Raw genomic sequence first — 19641 nt, 5'->3', positions numbered from 1 at the left:
TTGACTTGATCAATTTTTGAAGATATTTCTGTTGAATAAATCATCCAATTTTTCTGAAATTATAATTATTTATTTGTCTGTACATGTACATTTCTACTGATTTACATACCACTTGACTAATTCCTTTATGGTGCATCTTTTTTGTCTTTAATGAATATGAGCTTGATCGGCTGATTCTTGTCGTAGCTGCACTAATGTATGGCAGAACATGATCTTTTGTTCTCTTTCATTCTGTTCTCCTCCTTTGCTCTTGTTACTGTGTCTCTGTGCTCCCAGCACCTTCTCAATTTCCTTAGCCATACTACAGAGAGCTTTCATAGCTTGCGTGTCATATCTGAAAGTTAGATGTATTTCTAAGCCTTGCTAAAATGTCATTGGTGGATGCTTTAACTTATATCTGGTTTAGTCTGCAGCTCTGAGGTGTTACCTGCCTCATTGCTCTGATCAACTGAAATGTGCATGTATTACCTTCTTTTGGTATACAGATTTCATTTCAGTGTTTCGCCAATTGTTACCAGTGCTTCTGGTTCCACTGAGCTTTGTGGTTTTATTCTGCAGGTATTCGTGCATGCGACCACGTTACTGGGCAGTACTTGTGCCGGCCAGGTTACATAGGACTCACCTGCGAGCATCCGTGCCCTATCAGTACGTACGGCCTCAACTGCCAGAATAAATGCACCTGCAAGAATGGGGCGGACTGTCACCATGTTACAGGTCAGTATACAGTGAGATTATAAGTTATATGTATGTGTGTACGGCTGTAAAGTGATGATGTTCACAATTTCACAAATCAAAAGAATTTTCGAGTTTGCCATACAAGATTAAAAAACTTACCTCAGTGCTACTGCGCAGTTGTTAAACATTCATGCTATGGTAGAACATTTCGTCTAAAGTTATATGCTGTCAAGGAGACATTTGCATCTCTTCTCCCATGACTTACGTGATTACCAATTGCAGATGGCAACATCAAGGTACAGTAGATGAGTACCACTTTATATTGTCAAATGGTCATCTAAAATCAGTAATAATAAATAAATTATAACCACCTAGTCCTCCTTATCTGATTCCTTGTAGAGAATTCTCTCAGTGAACTTTTTGCATTTAATTAACACAGAATTCCAAGATTTCGACCATACTCTACACACCAGGTAATGTTGTAGGTACTATATGTCTCCACACACACACACACACACACACACACACACACACACACACACACACACACACACACACACACACACACACCACCCCATCAGTCATGAAGCTTCAGTTCCTGAGGTTCCCCTTCTATCGTGACACTCCTGTCCTCAATCAGTTTAGTGCCTTCTGTGTCACAAACAGCACAGCATGTGGATGCCTGTGGCAGGTTCCTCACTGATGTTTTCTCCCCAACCATTCTGCTTAATGAATTTCATTGTAGCTTTGTTTGGTGAGTTCCAGATGCTGACAATTCCTGATGATGTGTGCACACGAAGTCCTCTGGCACCTCAACCTAAGTTTTTGTGGTTTGTATCTAACCAGGGCATGCCTAGGGTCGATTTCCTGCTTCTTTTTTTCCATTTATGTGACTGTTATTCTGTGGATGTCAGTTGGCACTGTTTTCATAATTTGACAGTTTTGATGACAGTTGTTGTTCATAGACAGCCAGTCTCAGTGTGCCCAATCTCATTCATTGCCATAACCACCTGCTTGGTATGTGTCAAATTCCACCAGACTGGTGCTGCGTGTTAAGCACAGTGACAGTGCAGCTGTAGGAGTACGTTATGCTGTGAATCCCAGGTGGTGCCAGTAAGTTTGCGGATGATGACATGTCAAGCAAATACTTTCAGCTTTGTTTTTTGGCAATGATCTTTGTATGTGAGACTTCAGTCCTGCTGTACTCTCAGGTGTTTCGGAGTATCGTAGTGGCATACTTGTTGTCCTTTCCAGGATGTATTTAAATTTCTCTTGGCTTCCCAGTTTCTCAGATGAGAGGCAAACACCTGTGTTTTTCTGGGATTTGGCTTTAGGTTGTTATCTCATAATACTTGCCTATCTCTCAGAGGACTGTTGTCAGCTTAGTCTCCACTTCCTCAAAGGTTTTGTCTTGAGCTGCAGTTGCTGTGTCATCTACACAAATAAATCGTCTTGTTCCGGGCTTAATTGGTTGGTACTTGTATAGCAGGGGTGCCAATACATTACCCTGAAGGAAGTCATTCTTCAAGACTGGCTCCACTTATTACGCAAAATGAAAAAACTTCCTGTTTTGCAGTGAACATTTGTAAACAGTGTTAAACAGTAGTCTTTTGTGTTGGAATATAGCTTTGCAATCAGTTTCTTATTGTTGATGCTGCCATATGCTTCTGATGGATCTACAAATGCAATTCCAGTAACTTGCAAGTATTTGACCACGGCATAACTTTCGTGGGAAAAAACCTGACTGGTCATTATCAAGGTTTTTATTGGCATCTTGTGAGATCTGATTGATGATCAACCTTTCTAGGCATTGTGCAGTTGGCAAAGAACAGAAACTGGTCATAAGTGTTTAGTATCTATTGGTTCTTTTCTATGCTTCAGAGTGCTACAACTTTGAACAAAAGTGTCAGTATACTTGGAGACATGCATGCACGATACACACCATGCTGTCTTAGAGTATATTTATTCACAACTGGTTTTGATCATGGACTATCTTCACAGTACTAGCACAAAGAAGGAAACAAAGTGAAAACTTTGAATATCATCACAAGTTACATTTTCATGAGAATTATTAGTTGGAAGAATTAAGTGAACAAAAAAAAAAAAAACTGTTGGGACAACTTTGTACGTCATGCATGCTATTTAACCAGAAAAGATGTTTTCATAAGTACACTTAATTTTTCTGACTAGTTATTCTCATGGAAATGTAATTTGCATTGATATTCACAGTTTTCACTATGTATCCATTTTTGTGCTAGTTCTGTGAAGATAGTCTATGATCGAAACCAGTTGTGAATAAAAATATTGTAAGACAGCACATAGTGTGTCATGCATTTCTCCAGGGCTACAACACTGGTTTCACACCAAATCTTAGGAACATAAAAAGGACCAAATATAGTGTTTAGTTTTGCAAACACTTAAATCAGAATTTCAGCTGCTCGGTTTCCTTCTGTCAGCCAATCACAGCATAGAGCATGTGACATGACTGTGTCACTGTGTGTGAATGACTGGATAATTCAGTGCAAGCTGTGTGAATTTTAGAAATGTTGATTAGTCAGCACTCAGTTCCCCACAAGGGTTCCTCCTGCTTTCACTTCTGTGACCCTGACCCAAAGGAAATGTAGCTGCAGTTTTTGTCACATTGTAATGAATATTGTACGGTAATTGTACTAAATAAAATACACATCATAAAAGATTAAGCTTATTCATTAGTAATACTGTACAACCCAGTGGCAGTGTACACTGACTTAGCAAACATCATGGGATAGTGGGGCACAGATGGCACAAGTGTGTTGTATACACACCATACTCCCTCTGTGCCAGCTGCAGTAGTATAGGAGACCTTCTGAGAAGTGGTTGTGCAAGTGATTTGCGTAACATGTGACGACGTCATGAGCTGATGCCTCCCAAACGGGTGTGAATTTCGATCTCGGCAGTGGTGCACGAATTCCACTTCACATTTTCAACCGTATCCAGGGTGTATCATGAATGCTCCAGCCACCCTCAATGACTGTGACATCTGAGACAGGCCATGAATAGTGACAGAAGAGCAACAGTGCAACAGATACAGCTCAATTCAACATAGCACGTGCTAGGAACATCCCCCAGTGGACAGTTCATACAAACACGGATTCTGTGGGGTGTGGGAGCCACTGCTGCACAATGTCACTGGGCATAACAGCTTGCATTTGTTGCCACTCACCAGAGATGGACACTGGAACAATGTGATATGATCAGACGAGCCACAATTTCGACTGCACTGTGCTGATGGGAAGCACCGTCTGTGGCAGACTACCTGATTCGATGGATCCCATCTGTCAAGAAGGTGTGGTCCAAGGTGATGGTGTCTCTGATAAGGTAGGAGGTGCATTTTCCTGGTATGGAGAGACCCCCAAATTGTTCTGGAAGGTACTTTGAATGGTCCGCGGTATGTTGAGCTGCTCGGGGACCGTCTGCACCCATTTTTTGCCTTCCGACACCCAGACTGTTCTGCTTTGTTTAAAGATGATAACACAACGCCACATCACTTCTACGTCACCCAGAAATGATTCCAGGAACGTGCAGGGGAGGTCCTAAGATCGTGACGGCCCCCTGGGAGCCCAAATTTGAACCCCATCGAACATATCTGGGGTGTCACGGAATGCAGGCTCCGTGCCGTTGATCCTGCACCCACGAACAGACCAGAATTGGCTGTCTCTTTGCAAGTGATTTGGTGTCACTGCTTCCTGAGGAGTACCAGGGACTTGTAGACTCATTTTCATGGCATTTCATTACAGTCTGCTCGGCCACAGGAGGCTCCAAGCATTACTTGGTGCCTCTCATCATGAAGTCAGTCTATTAAATGAAATTTACCTATAGGTAGCTGCTGGAGATTACTACAGTGTTGGCAGTGCACAGACTTTTTTTTTGTGATTATTACAACCCTACAGCTATCCCCCGCCGTCCCCGCCCGTATGTACAATCACAGAATCAGTGTACAAGTTACACATGTCTGACAATTTTTGCCTGCAGGAGTGTGTCGATGCCTACCCGGCTGGACTGGTGTCAACTGCTCGCTGCCATGCCCAGAGAACACGTATGGCATGAACTGCAGCCAGCACTGCAAGTGCCAGAACGGTGGGAAGTGCCGCCGCAATGACGGTGCGTGCCACTGCGCTGCCGGCTGGATGGGGGAACACTGCACCAAAGGTGAGGATGGGGCAGGACCCTCTGGTACTGGCCTCACACATACTACAATATTAGGCCAATTTAATCCAAAATTCGTCTTTCGAAAAATACAGGGTCATCTTATACTCGTAGATTAAACTATTGCTGCTGAGGTTAACATTTTTACATTCTTTAATAGGGTTTGTAGGGGTTGCCTTACATTTGCAGATGAAGCTTTGGCCACTGAGGTCACACACAGATTTATTTTGAAGAATTCACAAGGCCAGGGCTTGTGTTCAAGAGGCTCTTGATTTCCCAACATGCCAAAGCACTTGATACAGTATTAACAGTGCTCAAACAATAGTGTTGACACTTGATTTGTGCGGTGCTTATGCGAAGGATATGCGAGAAACTATGGACTAGCCACTACTTTTGTGTAACACAGAAGGATATAGCACTAAATTCTATTGTCTTATAAACTCTTGCTGTAACTGAACAGTTTGTAACAAAAGTTCTCATACATGTATTGATACCCTGTTCAAATATTAATGTTGCTTTTTAAGTAAATGTAACATTCAAAAGTGGAAATTTTGGTCTTCAAAAAACATTACTTGATTCTAAACACAGATAAATATTTTACTCGGTTATGAGAGACTATAATGATTTTGTAAGTGGTTGCAAATGAGAAATTCAGTCACTGTTCATGTATTAGAATACCAGTTTACATTACCAGCTTTTAATCAGCTTTAGAACACTTGATGGTGACTTTCAGATGAAACAAGAAAGAAAATTAATTGAGAATAAAATCTCTAACAAATGAAATAAATCAAATTAAAGTGACTAACTGTTGTCCCAAGAATAAATTACAGTGGCAAGATCTGTTGTGGAGATAGTAACACTACATCAATGGACGATTGGGACTTCAAGAATTGGACTCAATTGTTGTTGCAATAATTTATTTATGTATTAGTCATTGTTATTACATATTACTAGTACTGTAGAAGATACTGCAGTCTGTGTTTCATAGTTGCTCAGGCACAGTGCGCAGAAGGGTTGGAGGGGAACAGTTATACCAGCCTGGCTACCAACTCAGTTAAGTGCAGGGAGGGACAAGTGAGCGAGCAGCAAATTATGTCATGTTGCCAGCCATGGAAATCTATGCAGTGTTCTTTGGCTTTTTAAGAACATCTACCATGTTTAACATGAAGTTTGCATGAGTCTATTTGTAGTCCAGATTGAACTGACTTTAAAAATTGACAAATACCAAACAATGGTACTCATTTCTGCAGCAGATGGTAAAATTCTAGATAGGGCCCAGTGGCATGCACATGTGTTTAGTGCTGCAATGTTGTTGATGCTCATCGTGACATATGATGGGAACAAAAGAGTGTGTGTCAGCTGCTAGTTCTACACAGCCCAGCCAATGAGAGAACAGTGGGCATATGATATGTTTGGAAGCAAGAGACATTGTAACATTCCCACATCAATACTTGGATAAAAACAGCTGTGTTTTCAGGTCCCACTGCAACCAGAACCTCAGAAATTGCAACATATTTTAAAGAAATGGTGACCATGAATGTATAAATTTCAGAATTCTACTGTTAGGATGATGATGATGATGATGATGATGATGATTAAAAATAGTGATACCATAGATGACAGGGTCGGTAAGCGAAAAATGTAGAAAAGAAAATGCTCCACAGATTAATGTGAACAATTTATTTTTTGTTATTTTTTCTCCTTGTATTATCAAAATGTAGACAGTCAAGAAATGGTACAAATTTAGATTAGGTAAAATGTTACCTTTTTAGGCAGATAAACAGTTTGTAATTTTGATCAGTCTGAATATATTAACTTTTTTTTCCAAGAAGCCTTTTGAAAAAAGTGGGTCACCTTATAATCATTTTCATCTTATACTTGGGTAAATACAGTACATATGTTCACTATGTTTCAGCCTGAAGTTCCAAGGATGTATGTTGGACATTCTTCACTGCCAGCTTTCGTAGCCCTCATTCAAATAAGTGTTTTACATTATTACACAGGGTGGAGGAAACTAACCAACAACAAGATCAGAGTGGCCTAGGGAATGTCACATCGAGCATTGTTTTCAAAAGCATCGAATTGTCCGATACTTGCCCGTGGCATTGACCTGTGACATCATTAAGATAATGTACACTTCCATTTCATTTTTACACAGTGTGACATCACAGATGCTATCAAATGAAAACAATCTGATTATGTATACTATAATCAAAATGATTTGAAGAGAACATAAAACTATTGGGAACAATCATGGGAATTAGGGGATTTTGAGTGGGGACAAAAAAAATGAAATTCCCAATAAAAAATACATATCCAGACAAAACTTACAAAAAATCCAGTACAGCAACATCACATGAATTATGTTGGTACCATACCATCTTTTGTGACCACAATAAAAGATTTATTTAATCCACACCTATTTAACTTTATTTAAAAGCATCTTCAGTGCTCTTTGCAAGAATGTGGTTTTTCTTAAAAATCTATTTGCGAGGAATGTAAACTGATCTCATGTTTTAAATTAGTACTGTTAAAGAGTATTAAATGACAGTTTATTATTAATCACAGTTTTTTGTTTTGTTCTTCATTCCTTAATGTTGTGCTACACAAAGGTGTTTGATTTTAGTACACAGAATGTCATGGACACTAACTTGAAAACAAAAATATATTCAGTGTCTGTGAAATTATTGTCCTAAAACTGAACACCTGTTTGTAGAACAACATTAGGAATTTAGTAAGAAACAAAAAGTCGTTAGAAGTAATTGTAATCTATATTGCTAAATCCCTCTCCTGGAACTGTGGTGCCAGTTTCAGTGTATGGGCAACAAAAATATGAATTTCAATATTTTGCATAAGTATTGGTTGAATCTAAAAATTCAAAATGCTGTCATAACCTACTCATTAAGAGGTGTAATATTATGTTAAAAATTTACTCAATAAGACAAGTAGTACAGGTAGATACTGTGTGTGTCTCATGGGGTAGTGTAATTGACGGTGCACAAATACCTGGAAATCATTCATCCAAAGTTTGAGAATGACAGCACTTACTGACTTCCAACAGAGATTATACATAATTAAAAAAAAGATGAATTCAAGAAAATTGCAACTTCTGTATTTAAAATATATGTAAGTTACAGGTAATTTGTATACTCCTGTCCCATTTTTCCACAAATTTCATGAATAATTTTGCAGAAATTGTTTGGGGCATAGGTGTCAAATATCTACAAAGAGTTGACACAAATATTATTCATATATTATTTGAATATTTTCAAGATTTTACAGAATTATGTAAAAAGGAACCAGAGAGAAAGTGCTTGCATGTTCCACAAGTCTACTGCTATTTTTATTTGTATGTTTTCATTTTCTTCCTTGCTATACATATTTCTTAAAAAGATATAACACGAGTCATTAGAACAATATTGTTATGATCAAACTTTTACTATTGTGGATGACACATTTATGTATAATGTGAATTTGTAATTTTTTTTTCCAGTCTGCCCTGAAGGTTATTATGGAGATCACTGCATGAAGCCATGTGAATGCAAGAATGAGAACTTTATCTGTCATGCAGTTGATGGTTGTGTGTGCCGCCATGCATACACAGGTAAGGAATGTATTTGATAACTTCTGACAAACTCCTTCCTAACAATAGTCCACCTCATTTTGTGTATATACGTAGGTTGGAACTTAAATAGTGGCAACACTGCTGTGGAGACAGTATGCAATGGAATATGCTATTGTCACTGATAGCACACGTTGACATACCTACCTTACCTCCAAGCAGATGGACTCACCCATCCCACGTCACTGGCATGCACACAATCAAGGGAAGCACAGTCACTTTTGAGTGAGCAGTCTAACGTGACGGTGTCACTATGTTTTCAAAACAGGAACAACGTAGTTGGATCAAGATTGAATGTGCCAAAGGTCGTACAGCATGACAGCATCATTTAGGTCTTCAAGAGGCATGCAGGGAATCGGCATTGCCGTACAGAACAGTGGCACATTGGGTAAAAGCCTTCAATGAAGGTCAGAAAACAGTGGTAGACATGCATCGGGCAGGTCGTCCTAGTGTCTCTGAAGAAGAAGTGTATGTTGTTGCCGCATTAGTGGACAGTGATTGACACCATACAATTCGTGAGATCACCCACAAAAGTGGATTAGTTCATACAACTGTGCTTCACATCCTGAAGGAATGCTTGGGCATGTGAAAAATTGCATCACGATGGGTTCCACATGACTTGACAGAAATGCGGAAATGGATGCGTTACTATGCTGCTCAGACACAATTGGAGCACTATGAGCATGAAGGAGAGGCTTTCATGCGCTGTATTGTCACACTGGATGAGACATGGGCCACATTGTATGAGCCAAAACCGAAATGCCAATCCAAAAAATGACATCAATATTGGTCGCGTCAACAGTGCGTCAGAGCATCAGTAGGGTGAAAGTTATGGTGATTCTCATGTACGACTGTGATGGTTTTATCCTAATGCGTTACATTCCTCCATGGCAGACAGTCAATGCACAGTATTACTGTTCATTTTTGGAGCATCACCTGCAACCAGCTTTGCGAAAGAAGCAGCTACTATTTTTGTGCAACCCACCAATCATCATGCATGACAATGCACGGGCATATTCAGTGCAAGCTTTGGCTCGTCTGTTCGGTCGATGGGACTGGGAAGTGCTGTACCATCCACCATACTCCCTGGACTTCAGTCCTTGTGACTTTGATTTGATTCCGAAGATGAAGGAACCACTTCGTGGCTTTCACTTCAGAACTGTTACAAGGATTCAATAGGAAGTAGACCACTCCATTCGCACCATCAACAGAACAGGCTCTGCTCGTGGTATACTACGCCTTCCACATCGTTGGCAATGGGTTCGACACAATGCTGGTGACTACTTTGAAGGACAGTAACAGGCGCGAACATGTAACTCTTTTTGTATCAGCTGTGAATAATTAGTTGCCACTATTTAAATTCCAACCCTCAAATGTTTCCTGAACTTCCTATATTTTTCTATTTTTTCCTTGTTTTGCCTTGAAAACTGTTCCAGATTTTTAATTCTTTCTGTTTGTACCCTTCAAATTGTGGAATCTTTTTCTCTATTATTCCTAGTTCCTCAATTTCATTTTGTTTCCAGATGTTGTTTGGTTTATTTAACCCTTGGCTTCTGCGGTCAAAGTTTTTGAATCTTTCTGTTCACAAAATTACTGGAATATTTATAGGGCTGAAATGTCCTCACTCAGAAATAGGTGTCTAATAATAAGGATCAACCTTCAGTTTGACATTGTATACAATGTATTCTGTAGAATTCACTAAATTTTTCTTATTACTTCTTATTTTACATCCAGCTGTTGCGTATCTTCCACTGTTTATATTTTGCTGGGAAATCTTCTTGACTTGTCTAGACAATAACTGATAGCAAAGCATTCACATGCATTTAAACATTCAGGTCTAACCTCTGTAGGTTAATGCTTGAGGTTTGTATTTCCAGATATACATCTCTGTTCATATTAATTCTCAGTGGCACAAGATGCTCTTTATATTCTATTGATTCTTGCTCCTATTGCTGTTTTTTTTTTTTTTTTTTTTTTTTTTTAAGTAAAGTTCTAATGAAACACACTCTTTTACTGTTTTTGTTTTCTCTTTCCATGTTAGCTTGTATTTAGTTGCATTTTTAAAAAAGACATATATCCTGAAATTGTTTGCAGTCAAAATTCTTAGACAAGTTACATTTAGTGTACTTGATTGTTTGCTATATTTTTCAGAAGTACTGTTAGTCACTTACACTTGTAAGTTGAACAATGTGTCTTCACTTGCTGGAGTTGACAATAAACTTACTGTTGATCTTATTTTTGTAGCAACAAAACTACAAGAAAGGTCGTGTCAGATGACAGCATCCTATTCTCATTAGTGTTAGAACCACTAGATAAGTCGTGTGACAACTAGACAGAGTTGTACAGTGAATTAATTCTGACTTTGCCTATCAGGCCCCAACTGCGACATCCCACTGAGCCAGCAGCAGAAGCAGGAGACGGCCAGCTATGGTGGCGTGGCGGCAGGCATCGTCATCTCTCTCATCCTGGTCGCCATCATCATCGGTCTGCTCTTCTACTTCCGGCGGCGCGTCCACAACCTCAAGACTGAAATCGCCCACGTACAGTACATCGCGGACCCACAGAGTGCACCAGGTAAGGGAGGCACTGCTTTGTGTACAGATGGATGACAGTCCCAGTGACCCCCCCAGGGGGTCCACAACTCTTTTGTGGACACGTGCGTAGCGAGCACGGGACCCCGAGCTAATGTGGCCCTCCTTCCTTTTCCGGGCTGCATACCTTCCCTTCCCTTTCCGCATCCCTCCCCGTCCCCCATCTTCGCCCCCCCCCCTCACCTCTGTCTCTTTCCTTCCTTTCTCCCCCTCTGGGAGTATGGTTTGTGCCTACGTCCGGAGACGGACGCTCTAAACTGTTCCAAATTCCTTGCTCTTACACTTGCCAGTCCTCGTCCTTCCTCTGTCCTTCTCTTTTCCTTCCCTCTTCTCCTTGCCCTTTTCTCCGCTACGGCGTTTGAGACCCCCTCTTCTTTCCTTTCCCTTTCTCTTCTTTCCTCCCTGTGCGTGTCTGAAGGCCGACCCACGCACTTCCATGCGTAGCCGGTGACGGGGTAACGCGTAATTCCCCGCCCCGGGTAGACAGGTAGGACACGTACGTACCCCCTGGTAACGGCCAGGCCCAGGGAGGGGTGATTACCCGAGCTGATACCTTCCGAAAGTGCCGATTGGTCCCTCCGTCCGTTTGTCGGGAGGTGTGACCTGAGGTGTGAACAATCACCTAAGGCGGGTGTGCCCTCGGTGAGGGCCCCCACAAGGGAGGAGCGCGCCATCGGAGACGCCGGTAATCATGGGGGATTCTTCCGCAATGGTTTCCTCACCTTCCACTATGTCTGCTCACAAACGTAAGTTCACTGAGTCTCAGCCACAGACTGTTCTTCCATCGTTGCCACAGTTCCTTGTTGTTTCTCGGTCTGACGAAGGTCACGACTTTTCCACGGTCAACCCTTTCATTATACAGAAAGGTGTCGACGCAATTGCGGGTCCTGTAAAGTCTTGTTCCAGATTACGGAACGGCACCCTGTTGTTAGAAACACACAGTGCCCTCCAGGCTCAAAAATTGCTGCGTACTTCTCTGCTCCACACCTTCCCTGTCCGGGTGGAACCGCACCGTACCTTAAATTCCTCGCGTGGAGTCGTTTATACGCGCTCCCTCGATGGATTGTCTGACGAAGAAATTCAGCATTACCTGTCTGACCAGGGCGTCACAGCTGTTCATCGGGTTATGAAAAGGGTTGATTCGAACATCATTCCAACCCGCACTGTCTTCTTGACATTTGACAAAGTTCAACTCCCATCAAAAATCAAAGCAGGCTATGAGATAATTTCCGTTCGCCCTTATGTCCCAAACCCTACGCGTTGCTATCGATGTCAGCGGTTCAATCATACCAGCCAGTCCTGTTCCAATCCGGCCAAATGTGTTACTTGTGGCAAGGATGCCCATGAGGGTGCTTGTCCACCTCCATCCCCTCGCTGCATCAACTGTATGGGTGACCACGCTGCCTCTTCTCGAGATTGCCCCGTTTTTAAGGATGAAAAGCTCATCCAGGAAATAAGAGTGAAGGAAAAGGTGTCGACCTTTGCTGCTCGAAAGTTACTCGCCAGTCGACAGCCCACCGTGCCTCAGAAAGGTAAATACAGCGCTGTCCTTGCTTCTCCTCGACCAACAAAGGAGGCAGCCACGCAGACTTGCGACTTCACCTTTAGTACCACGGTCGTCAGATCGGCCAGCGCAAAGATCGCCCGTTCCACCTCACCCCTTTCGCCTGCCCACTCTATGGCTCACCCTTCGTCGGGTTCTGTTAAATCTCGAGCCCAAAAGTCAGACGCCAAGTCTTCGAAAAAGGAGCATTCTCGTGAAGAGTTTTTACGTACCGCAACTTCACAACCATCGGTTCCTCCTTCATCTAAACATCATACTTCTAAGAAGGCTACGAAGAAACACAGTTCCTCTCCTTCTCCGCCAAGGCGTGTCCCATCTACAGCACCACCTGGCGGAAATCGCCCTCGGCCATCTTCTGTGTCGCCGAGGCGCACTGCTGGTGGCCGGTCAACTGGCCGATCGTTGGTGGCAGGAGCTGCTCCTGACCAACCTATGGATCAGGATCTTCTGCCTTCGACTGAATGCAATTCCATGCTGTCGGTCGCAAGCTCTGAGCAGTCGTTGAGTTGACAGCACCCTTGGTCACGTTCCTCCATTTTCTGTTCACCCTATGTCCATTATCCACTGGAATATCCGCGGCATTCGCGCCAATCGGGAGGAATTGTCGATCCTCTTACGATCCTACTCGCCGGTCATCTTCTGTCTTCAGGAAACAAAGCTGCGTCCCCATGACCGCTTTGTTCTCCCTCATTTTCAGTCCGTCCGATATGACCTCCCCTCTGTTGAAGGCACTCCAGCCCATGGAGGACTCATGATTCTGCTCCATGATACTCTCCATTATCACCCAATCCCCTTAAACACTTCCTTCCAAGCTGTCGCCGTCCGTCTTTCCCTTTCTGGATACACGTTCTCTCTTTGTACGGTATACATTCCATCGTCTACACCAATGGCACGAGCTGATCTCCTTCATCTTCTTGATCAGCTTCCACCCCCCTATTTGCTGGTTGGGGACTTCAATGCCCACCACCCGCTTTGGGGATCTCCACATCCTTGTCCACGTGGCTCACTATTGCTAGACGTCTTCCACCAAGCGGATCTAGTCTGCCTCAACACTGGGGTCCCCACATTTTTGTCTGCCTCCACGGCAAATTTATCTCATTTGGACCTTGCGGTCGGTACTGTTCCGCTAGCTCGGCGCTTCGAATGGTTCGCCCTTGATGATACACACTCGAGTGACCACTTTCCATGTGTTCTTCGACTGCAGCCTCAACTGCCATATATGCGCCCGCGACGCTGGAAGTTTGCCCAAGCCGATTGGACACTTTTTTCGTCTCTAGCGACATTCGATGACCGTCGCTTTCCCAGCGTCGACGATGAGGTCACACATTTTACCGACGTTATTCTCACAGCTGCGGAACGTTCAATACCACGCACCTCCGAATTGCCCCGGCGCCCTCCAGTTCCTTGGTGGAACGAGGCATGCCGTGACGCAATACGTGAGCGGCGACGTGCTCTTCGCATTTTCCGTCACCATCCAACTTTGGCCAACTGTATCCGATATAAGCAGCTCCGTGCGCGATGCCGTCGCGTCATCCGCGATAGCAAGAAGGCAAGCTGGAAATACTTTATTAGCTCATTTAACACCTTCACTCCCTCCTCGGAAGTTTGGAGTCGGCTTCGACGGTTCTCAGGCGCGCCTAGTTTCTCCCCGGTCTCTGGGCTCACTGTCGCGCTTGATACCTTAGTGGACCCCGTCGCAATTTCTAACTCATTGGGTCAGCACTTTGCTGAGATTTCGAGCTCTTCAAATTACCCGCCAGCGTTTCTCCCGAAGAAACGTGCAGCGGAAGTGCGACATCTTGCTTTCTCCTCTCACAATCGCGAAAGCTACAATACTGTTTTCTCCATGCGCGAACTCCAACATGCACTCTCTTCTTCTCGCTCCTCCGCCCCAGGACCGGATGGTATCCATGTCCAAATGTTGCTGCATTTATCAACCCATAGCCTGCGTTACCTCCTTCGCCTTTATAATCGAATTTGGACCGACAGTACCTTTCCCAGGCGATGGCGGGAAGCTATTGTCGTTCCCGTTCCGAAACCTGGAAAGGACAAACATCTCCCCTCTAGCTATCGCCCCATTTCTCTCACGAGTAGTGTCTGTAAGGTTTTGGAGCGTATGGTGAATTACCGTTTAGCTTGGTGGCTGGAGTCCCGCAGTCTTTTAACACCAGCCCAATGCGGATTCCGAAAGCATCGTTCTGCAGTTGACCATCTCGTTGCTCTCTCCACTTATATCATGAACAATTTTCTCCGGCAACGCCAAACGGTAGCAATATTTTTTGATCTGGAGAGAGCATACGATACCTGTTGGAGGACAGGCATTCTCCGCACACTGTTCTCTTGGGGCTTTCGAGGCCGGCTGCCCCTTTTTCTTCGCGAATTTATGGCAGAGCGCACATTTAGGGTGCGGGTGAACACTACTCTATCCCGTACTTTCTCCCAAGAAAACGGGGTACCCCAGGGCTCCGTGCTGAGTGTTGTACTGTTTGCCATCGCCATTAATCCAATTATGGATTGTCTCCTTCCTGATGTCTCGGGCTCCCTCTTTGTGGACGATTTTGCGATCTACTACAGCTCTCAACGGACCAGCCTTCTTGAAAGACGTCTTCAAGGATGTCTCGATCGCCTCCACTCGTGGAGCATCGAAACCGGCTTCCGTTTCTCACCCAGTAAGACCGTTTGTATAAATTTTTGGCGACGTAAGGAGTTTCTTCCGCCCTCCTTACATCTAGGTCCTGTCAACCTTCCGTTTTCCGACGTCGCTAAATTCTTGGGTCTTATGTTTGACAGAAAACTGTGCTGGTCCTCCCACGTTTCCTATCTTTCGGCTCGCTGTCTGCGTTCGCTTAACGCCCTCCGTGTCCTGAATGGTACCTCTTGGGGAGCGGACCGAGTGGTCCTTCTCCGCCTCTATCGCGCCTTAGTGCGCTCGAAATTGGATTATGGAAGCATAGTCTACTCCTCTGCTCGGCCGTCTATTCTTCGGCGTCTCGACTCTATCCACCACCGTGGATTACGTTTAGTATCTGGAGCTTTTTACACCAGCCCTGTGGAAAGCCTTTATGCTGAGACTGCTGAACCTCCGCTGTCCAATCGGCGGGCAGTCCTTCTGAGTCGTTATGCTAGCCATCTGTCTTCCATGCCTGCTAATCCAGCGCATGACCTTTTTTTCGACGCCTCCTTTGATGTCGGGTATGCAGGCCGCTCCTCCTCCCTACTACCCCCGGGAGTCCGCTTCCGTCAACTGCTCCATTCTCTTTCCTTCCGCTTTCCTAAAACCTTCTTGACAACTTGGGGTACAGCACCGCCTTGGCTCCGTCCCCGGATCAACTTGCTCAGAGACCTATGTCAATTTCCCAAGGATGGTACCCCTACACTTGTTTACCGTCGGGCATTTGCTGCTCTATGTGCACAAATGACGGAAGCCACATTTATTTACACCGACGGCTCGAAAACATCGTTAGGTGTAGGGAGTGCCTATATTGTTGGCGACACCCCAAATCACTTTCGGCTTCCCGACCAGTGTTCGGTTTATACTGCGGAGCTTTACGCTGTTCTCCAGGCTGTCCACTACATCCGCCGCCATCAGCGGATACAGTACGTAATCTGTTCAGATTCTCTCAGCTCTCTCCTAAGTCTCCAAGCTCTTTACCCTGTGCACCCTCTGGTCCACCGGATTCAGGACTGTCTGCGCTTGCTCCACCTGGGGGGCGTCTCAGTGGCGTTCCTCTGGCTCCCGGGACACGCTGGTATCTGTGGAAATGAGGCGGCCGATATAGCGGCCAAGGCTGCAGTCTCTCTTCCTCGGCCAGCTATTCAGTCTCTTCCGTTTACCGATCTACGGAGCGTTTTATGTCGCCAAGCTGCTCATTTATGGCATGCGCATTGGTCAACACTTCCCCACAATAAATTGCGGGAAGTGAAAGCCCTTCCTTGCGCTTGGACCTCTTCCTCCCGAACGCGTCGTCGGGAGGAGGTAATTTTAGCTCGACTCCGGATAGGGCACTGTCTTTTTAGTCATCGACATCTTTTAAGCGGTGCTCCTCCCCCACTCTGTCCCCACTGCTCTCAGCTGTGGACGGTCAGACACCTTTTAATTGACTGCCCCTATTTTAATCCGTTACGCTCCCGTCTACAGCTATCGCCTGATCTATCGTCGATTTTAGCAGATGACACGCGCTCCGCTGACCGCGTTCTACAGTTTATTAGTGACAGTGAAATGACGTCAGTCATTTGAAGCTTTTTTTGGGGGGACAACCAACCCCTTTCTATAGTGGATTTTTAAGCATTCCTTCTGCCTTTAGTTTCTCATATTTTATGACTTTGTTCCCATTGCTGCTGATTTTAAATTTCGTTTATTTCCTGTTTTCTATGTCACGGGCTGGGCGCTAATGACCATAGAAGTTTTGCGCCCTAAAACCACAAACAAAAAAAAAAAAAAAAAAAAAAAAAGTCCCAGTGACATGAGTTTAGCAAATTTGGAGTCTGAAGAACCTTCTGAGAACTTTGAATAACATTTTGCTATGCCTTTGCATTCTGAGATATCATTCGTGTTCAAATAAACTTACATATACTTGCATTATACAGTGTGATTTGGGAGGAATGTCACACAATTTGTGAGGTGATTCTGTATGTGAAAATAAACTGAAAAAGTCCTATGAACACGTGTCCGATTTTAGGTCGCTACGGAACTGGAGCAGGTTGAATGTATGCGAAGGCAGTTGTGAATATTACTTACTGAAATGCTGTGTAGGTGCTCTCATGGACAGAATAATGGTGGGACAGATGAATGATCCATCCATCAAGAGGTATGAGGGTTCTCTCAACAGATGGCAGCACTGTGATCTCACACTCGGGCAATGACTGCAAGCGTACCAAGTATACAATTGTGGGTTGGATCAGTGAGCAGTCATGAAGCCATGTGTGTCCTGCTTGAGTGTTGTTTAATTGAGCAAGTTCGTTGCATCTGTGAATACTAACATGCCACATACACTCACCTGTGCCGAATACTCAGACATGTTGCTTGTGTACGGGTACCGTAATGGCATTGCCCATCCGTCTGTGACAGAGTACCAGAAATGCTTCCCTTATTGATGAACTCCTGTGCCAAGGTATTTACCATGGTTTTTCAAACTTTATGTGAATTCGGAACACTACCCAGTACATGTAACATCAGAATGTGAGGCTGCCCATTCACTTGAGAAAAGGGAAGAAATTATTGCAATGGTACAACAGAGTCCCACCACCAGTATACGGCACAATAACTGTCGGCTCGATATTCCACAAACGTGAGTGCGCCGTATGTAACATTCTGGGGGCTCACACCCACTCCGTGTGCAGCCCGTGCAACATCTGCATCCAGGTGACTCGTTAAGTAGACAACAATTTTGTGAATGGATGGCTGTATGCAGAGATGTTGTGCAACACACTTAATTACAGTGGTATCGTGAACACTCACAGTTCGCACACATTGACGATGGAGAATGCACACGACACTTGGGAAGCAAAATTCTAAGTTAGGTTCTCAGTGAACATCTGGTATGAGTGATCACCTGGTGGTAGGCCCAGTGTTCCTGCCAAATTGCGTGACAGGTGCAGTATATGCACTTTTCCTAATAGATCTCTCTTTTGGAAGACGTGACATTAGATTAAAGATGGCAAATGTATCTGCAACATGATGGATCACAGATTCACTGTACCAGACAAGTATTCCAGTATGTGAATAACACATTTTTTCAACCAGTGGATTGGCCATAGTGGACTCACTAACTGGCCTGCCAGATCACCCGGCCTAATCCCAGTTAGACTTCTGTTTATGGAGCTGGTTGAAGGGAGATGTATACACTACAAAAGTAAATACATCTGAAGAACTCGACACTTGCATCACCGATGCTTTTGCCCACATTAAAGCCTGCCGAGATGGTATTTGACGTGCAACCCCACACGTGCTCCAATACATTGACAAATGCACTGAGATGCACCTCTTATAGATTGGATCATTCATCTGTTCCACTATTATTCTGTCCACCACAGCACCTACACAGCATTGTAATATTCACAACTTGTCTTCATAATCTTTCATGGATGTGTGTAGTCTTAAACCCACTCCAGTCTCATAACTATCAAAATTTGGACTCGCATGCATAGGACTTTCTCAGTTTATTTTCACAAGTATAATCGCTTCACAAATTACATGACCTTCCTTCTGAATGACCCTTTATAGACGTGGGTGGAGTATACCAACCTGTCCCTCTTTCCCCCCTGGTCAGTGGGGAAATGAAGCATAAGTTTCTGCTGGACATTGGCTAACGGGTGTGTCTGTGATAACTGTGGCAAGTTTTGAACATCGTGCAGGTTACAAAATTGAATCCACTATGTTGGACACTAAGAAGGGCAGGCAGGAAGAATGTACATTTGCTGAGATCAACTGTTTTCAATTTTTGGGTAGTAGAGCAGAACTTCTGAGTAGGCGTGGAAGTCTTATCTCACATGAATAATGGCTATGGCATGGAACTGAGACCTGAATTTCTGCTTAAGCAGCATGCCATAATCAGTGTCAAACAGCTCGATGGGATATCATTCAGTTTGGGGGAAACTGCAATAGGCGCGACTCCCAAAAGGTTTACCAAGAGGCCAAAGGGAATCTGGAGTTTATTTTCTTGTAACATGCAAGTCAAATAATTGATTTAGTGTACAGGAGAGTTGTCAACTAGTAATTGTAAGAGAGGATACACGGAATGCAGTATTTATCGCCATATATCTCCCAAATTTTTATTTGATTTTGTGTCCTCCTCAAATGATCAGATCATCGAGTAATGGCATTTCTGTACCAGAATGCTACACAATTTTCTTTTTATCGACTCACTTTATCTTTTGAAAATTTCTCTCTTTTTTTTTGCATATTTTCATTCTCATATATTAAGGGGATCTGTGTGAAAAAAATGAGGTCTATGAAGCATGAGACTTCCTTTGCATCTAGTTTCATACATATACCAGAAGTTACT

General features: G+C 43.7%; 1 protein-coding gene across 2 annotated transcripts in view; it reads left to right on the top strand.

Annotated features, from left to right (window-relative positions):
• The window catches only part of LOC124552443 (protein draper), a 406470-nt gene that overhangs the window by 374866 nt on the left and 11963 nt on the right, over positions 1-19641 (top strand). For both annotated transcript variants that reach the window (XM_047126717.1, XM_047126716.1), the window contains 4 exons: positions 559-714; positions 4687-4863; positions 8354-8464; positions 10856-11056. In XM_047126717.1, coding sequence (XP_046982673.1) covers positions 559-714; positions 4687-4863; positions 8354-8464; positions 10856-11056 — 645 coding nt within the window. The remainder of the gene's footprint in view (positions 1-558; positions 715-4686; positions 4864-8353; positions 8465-10855; positions 11057-19641) is intronic.

This window comes from Schistocerca americana, chromosome 10 (assembly GCF_021461395.2).
Source record: "Schistocerca americana isolate TAMUIC-IGC-003095 chromosome 10, iqSchAmer2.1, whole genome shotgun sequence".
Taxonomy (NCBI): Eukaryota; Metazoa; Arthropoda; class Insecta; order Orthoptera; family Acrididae; genus Schistocerca; species Schistocerca americana.
The sequence above is the reverse complement of the archived record's forward strand: the minus strand, read 5'-3'. Positions and strand labels throughout refer to the sequence as shown.